This window comes from Papilio polytes, unplaced genomic scaffold (assembly GCF_000836215.1).
Source record: "Papilio polytes unplaced genomic scaffold, Ppol_1.0 DF822622.1, whole genome shotgun sequence".
Taxonomy (NCBI): Eukaryota; Metazoa; Arthropoda; class Insecta; order Lepidoptera; family Papilionidae; genus Papilio; species Papilio polytes.
In genome coordinates, this window is record NW_013526582.1 from 2,378,549 (window position 1) to 2,384,441 (window position 5,893).

Sequence of the window (5,893 nt, forward strand, 5' to 3'; positions counted from 1 at the left end):
AAATACTTTGTATCATAACCTGTCTATTTATATAGATCAGTGATAGACAAGTGAAAATAATCTTTAACATCTATGAAATAAGGGTTATAACAGCATACCTCGAGTCCCGCAGTAGCTGCAGTGTCTCCTATCAACTGAGATATATCATCATCTATAGGCGCGTGAAGAGCTTTATTGGCTACTATCAGTTCATTCAACTTTGCACGCTCCACCTATAGTAATAAAGACAATATTCCTTTGAACAAGTCGGTTTACCAGCTATTTATCCATTTGTTAGTGTTATTGGTTGGATAAATTAAAGAAATGCGTTTCTGAAGTATGTAACTTGAGTTTTACTTTGTTGTAATTTAGGTTAATCTAACACTGAGTTAGTAGGTAATAATAAAATGGGATTTAGCAACCCAGCATTATTGATTTTAGCAAAACAATTTTAGTGAATGTCCTTACGATTAAATAAAGTTTTTATATAAAAAGCATTGTACATATTTATGGTAAAACCCATGTTGACGTACAGCTGCGGTTAGTTAAAATATTGAATTAAATATTGTGTATTTTGAGGTATTGTAAATCATCAATGTAACAAAAATATACTTTACAAGGAAAATTTATTAAACTGAATGGAATATGAGGATGTTATTATAATTATTGAAATAGATTTTAACTGACGTCATTTGTTGGAAGTAATGACTAAAGTATATTCAGAAACAATCAATTTTATCTCTTAAATGTGCCTTATACCTTATAATATAGTTTTTTTTAATGTTATGTAAAACCAGCTTTTACTCGCAACTTTGTGCATGAGGGATTAAAAAAACAATAAATATAGCTTAACTTAGTAATAAAATAATTTTCTAAATTCAATAGTTTTTCAATCTTCCCCTATATAATATTAGTATTGAAATGTATACATTGGTATATACCTCATTAAGTTCCCGAGACGAGCCACTGCAGGAATTGACAGATGAATAAGCTTCAAACTCCAATTTTATTGCTTCACAGAGTATTGATTCCATTGAATTAGGTTCTATCCTGTAAACAGAATATTTATTTATATAGCTTTATGTCTCCATCTGCGTCGAAAAAAACGAAATCATCCACATTTGACGTGTTGCAGTTAATAAACAGAGAAAGGGATGCACAGAAATAGGATATTACCCTACATGGCATCCTATATACTATTCTAACAAACCCATCTACTCTTGACATTCCTCTGTCTGTAATGATTAGAAGAGGAACAGGACAACAGGATAATACAGAATGACTTCCATTTGGCACAATTTTTCTGTATGGTCGTAGTATCGCACTGTGCGAGTCGGAATTAATATATTGCAAATTGTATTTAAAAGACTTAAAAAATGAGAAAGCAATATTGACTAATATTTATTACCTTACATGTTAGTCACCTAATTTACAACATAACAGATATATCTAATCTAATAATTATCTCATAAACATGTTCAAACTGACACACCTTTTTAAATATCCAAGCATCATAAAACTAGACACAAAATTAACGACAAGAATAAATATGAAGGAATTTTGGTATAAGTGTTTCCTTTTTTATTTTAGTTTTTCACCTAATCTTACTAATATATGTAAATTTAGTTTGATGGATGTTTATTAGTATGCCATCTTAACAGCTGAAGGTTTGTTGAAATTTGGCTTAGATGTAGAGGATAGTCCAGAAGGACACAAACTACTCACTTATGTTTTTTTTTAAATATGTCACTCCAGGAGAGTACTTGGTTTAAGCTAGTTACTCTAGAAAGTTCAAGAATTTTATTACTTATGGATTATTTCCAAGTAAATTTGCGGATAACAGATAGTATCATTTATGGTATCTACCTTTCAACATCTTGTAGTATATCTCTCGCTTTGTTGACATCAGGGTTGGTGCTGGTCGATGGGATCTCTTCACAAACATGTTGCGGATTTACTTCTTTTTGGTACATTGCTGCTTCTCCATTTGTCAATATTGATCTGAAGTTATTTAATGTACATTTTATAGACTGCCAACAAACATATTACTTACTATGGAACTATCTATCGTATTATTATAGAGTCTTGCATAAGACTATCAATAATCTAGATTAAATATAAAATAGTACTTTGTGATTGGACAAAATACAAATTTAATAAAGATTCTACATTACATTCTGAAGTATCATTATACTGCTAAAATTAACATCAGTATGTTCACAAAAATAACCTACATAATAAATTGTGTAAAAACAATTTCTTCTTTTTATTTAGTAAAGTGGCAAACAAATGAGCAGGTAGCCAGCCCGTACTTGTCAAAAAAATAAAATGACCGCTGCCCATAAACATCCGCAATTGAATATGTATTTTTATGTATGTATTGAAATTGTGTTGTTTAAACCCCTTTTTTACCCTTGATATTGTAATTAAACTGACCTTATGCTATTTTGTTTAGGAGGATCTGGGTACATTGATTCTACACTATCACACACATATGGGTCCACATTTGTTTGCTCATAAAATCCACGGTTTATAACAGTCTTCTCATCGATAGGGTACACTTTCATTGCATACGGCACTTCTGTACTTTGTACTGGGACATATTGGTGATATACAGGGGGAGAGCTTATTGAATTATCTAAATCATTATTCAATGGAGACTGTACTGTACTGTTCGGACTACATGTTGTACTGTTTAGAACATCATACTGTACTACAGTTGGGTCCGGCACTAAACTACCATAGTGTGTATTATTAGAAACACTCTCTTCATCACGTTTGAAGTTCTTTGAACTCGTTACAGCATCCTCAGGGTCACTAATCTGACGCTTCTTCGCCCTGTTTTCTTCTATTTTTCTTCTCTTCTCCGCTTTATCTTCGTCTGACATTATAAATTCTTTCACCATACCTATCGCTAAGCATTTCTCCAATCGACATTTCTGACAGAAACGACGCGTTACTACGTTAATCTCACAGTTATTAGAAAAAGGACATTTAAACTCCTTAGTAGCTAATGCATTACGTCTAAAAAATGCTTTGCAACTCTCGCACGATATTGCATTAAAGTTGTAACCCAACGCCTTATCACCGCATACGAGACAAATTTTCTGTAGATTTACAGTGGGCTCTTTCTTCTGAGAGGTAGAATCTTCTACAGTTTTACCACTATCACCACTATTGTCCATTTTAACGATAAACTATGGACAAACTAATAAAGGAATGTTAAAAAGTTTGATTTTTAGCATCGTATTTGATTCATGCATCGTGTGATACATGAAAGTGATTAACTTTTGATGTACGATTTACGAAGACTGTTGGTAAGGCCAGATAACGCGATAATTCACTAAAATAAATGATAAATAAAAGGGCGAATGATACACATTGTATTGATGACTAATGTCAAAATGTCAGAACGATGTTGCCGCAACAAATATTATGCTGTTTTTTTGACGTTTTGTTTTGAACTTTCCCTGGATGGCAATACCAGAATACGAGATCGAAAGCTAAATTGCAAATAATTAAAACTGGGTGTTTTAGTTATTAAAACGTAGCTGCGAAAAAGTATATTTTTATGTAGATTTAAGAACAGATCAATAATTGCATGTTGTGAATTGTGTCAACGATGTCATTCATGCACAAGCTCATTTGAAACACATACCAACCACTTTATGATACCTTGAAACATAAACGAAATATCCGATTGTGGAGTCTGAGATGTAGAAATTGTTAAAAAATAGGAGTAAAAAAGGCTTCTTTTTTATACAAAAGTATTTCCAGCCAGTGCATTGAAATGCTGACAATAGCAAGACGTGATTTAATTGCGGTAAACACAAAACATTGTTTTAATTAATACTTACTTATTTAGTTCACAAACGACAACGAGGAAGTGTTGTATTTGCATCGACAGCAAAATTAGAAGCATGTCACAGTCAAAGTTACGATATAAACAAACGGTAAAGTGCCGGAATAGTAAAATTACGTAAGAGTAGGCAGTAAGATATGAGATTTTGTAACGTTTCTAAGCCATGTCAAGAGCCATTTCCAGATAAATACGTCGTTTAAAAGAAATCATAAGTCATGAGTCATGTTTGTCTTGAGAATAATTATTTTTTGGACTACGGAAACAGAGTGTACAAGTAAAGATGATATCAGAATATTTCATGAAATGCCTTGTTTTAGAAATAGCCGGCAGCACAATTGACCTTGTCGATTTAAAGTTAATATTAACGCGCATGTATCGATTTTATTACATTTTTAATAAGTTCTCTAATGATACATGAGTGACAATTTGTCTTCATGGATATTATAAAAAAGTACGTAATAATTATTAAAATATTTTCATTATTATCTCAATGTAGTTGCTATATTTATAATGTTAAGATAGACACGGAGGAGCACGTTAATTTGATTGACACGAAATTCTTAAGTTTCACAGTCGATCCCAAATATCTATTCGGTTCCAGTGAGAAATATGACAAGTAAGTTTTTTTAATTTTATTTGAGTACATTGTCTATTTGTTAAATGTTAAAAGTTGACTAATGTTACTTACGTACCTATTAATTATTTTATTAGAAAATAAACAATGTAATCATTATAGATAGTCATTTGTTTTTAACAAAGGTAAAGTTAAGAATGTCTATATTGGAGGAAGTTTGAAAGTAGCGCCAGTGGCGGAGAATTTTAGATGCAAAAGTAACATAAACCAGAAAGTGTTAAGATTGAATGTGGATGACAACAAAGGTAAAGGAAGACCGAAGAAAGTATGGATGGATTGTGTGAAAGAGGATATGTTTAAGAAAGGAGTAGATTCAGATATGACGGCTGATGGAAATGTATGGAAGAGCAGCACATACTGTGCCGACCCTCCGTAAAGATCAGGACAAGTTAATGAGATAGTCATTGCTTTCGTAATAATGATTTTGTTTTGTTTTCAGTAAACACTGTTTCTGTATGGCGTCTTCATTAACTCCAGCATATCTCCGTATAGCTGGACCTTCCACTTCGCATATCACGTTCACCAACACAACAATTACTATTAATAAAGACTATACAAATAATTATCATTCACTAAATTCACAAAAGGAACGAATGAATGAACAATCAGTGAGTCACAAACAATGGGCCAAGTTCGTACATTGGACAAAAAAGATCGGTTTCGATTTAGTTTTTGCTCTAAACAATCAAATTAAAATGTCGTCTGGAATGTGGGATCCCAATTCTGCTTTGGATACATTGACTGTTGCTGAAAAGGTGAAAGTCGGTGATATTTACTGGCAGTTAGGATACGGTATGTATTATTTTCTCTAAAATAGACAACTCTTGTAACTAAATCTACTTTAGATTTTTTTCTCATTTGTGCATAATATAATTGAAATATTGAAAGCAGAGATATATAACACAGTTTATTTAATTTTATACTACACGACAGATATTTATGACATATTACATTTTTTCTTAATTAATTTTTTTTTCACGTCACTTTACAAGTGTCAATGTATATGTTTTTTCTTCTTTTTTCATGAAAGAGTTTTCATGTCAACTTCAACAGTGCACTGTCAACTTAAACGTCAAACAAACGTAACTTTGTTTTCTGTACCGGAACGACATGCGACACTGTTTTAATATGGGCGTCGCAAATGCGTGGTGTTATCTGCCCATCTTAGAGAATCGACAGTTTAGTCGACTATATTGTTAGCTAGTAAAATGTTCGTAAGATACGGGTTTCTTACCACGATTAGGTTGTTTTAGCTCCCTGGTAGGAATTCCGTATCTTACGAACATTAAATTGGTAAAAACCAAGACAGTTTAAAGATAATGTATTGTTTTAACAGTGGTAGTGCCCGCTTTAACATCTTCGCACGAATGGGCCGGCTCGCCCGGTGTAATACCACGACCACACAGAAAACAGGCGTG

The 5,893-nt window shown here is 32.5% G+C and overlaps 2 protein-coding genes across 2 annotated transcripts in view; one reads left to right on the forward strand and one right to left on the reverse strand.

The window, feature by feature from the left end:
- The window catches only part of LOC106105868 (nuclear hormone receptor family member nhr-8), a 7,577-nt gene extending 4,199 nt beyond the window's left edge, over positions 1-3,378 (reverse strand). Inside the window, exons 1-4 of the mRNA XM_013286325.1 lie at positions 2,416-3,378; positions 1,846-1,980; positions 921-1,029; positions 99-212 (exon numbers count right to left, since the gene is read on the reverse strand). Coding sequence (XP_013141779.1) covers positions 99-212; positions 921-1,029; positions 1,846-1,980; positions 2,416-3,164 — 1,107 coding nt within the window. The 5' untranslated portion in view covers positions 3,165-3,378. The remainder of the gene's footprint in view (positions 1-98; positions 213-920; positions 1,030-1,845; positions 1,981-2,415) is intronic.
- Positions 3,379-4,056: 678 nt separating this feature from the next.
- LOC106105869 overlaps positions 4,057-5,893 on the forward strand; it is a 4,479-nt gene continuing 2,642 nt past the window's right edge. The window contains 3 exon segments of the mRNA XM_013286326.1: positions 4,057-4,115; positions 4,338-4,457; positions 4,915-5,275. Coding sequence (XP_013141780.1) covers positions 4,057-4,115; positions 4,338-4,457; positions 4,915-5,275 — 540 coding nt within the window.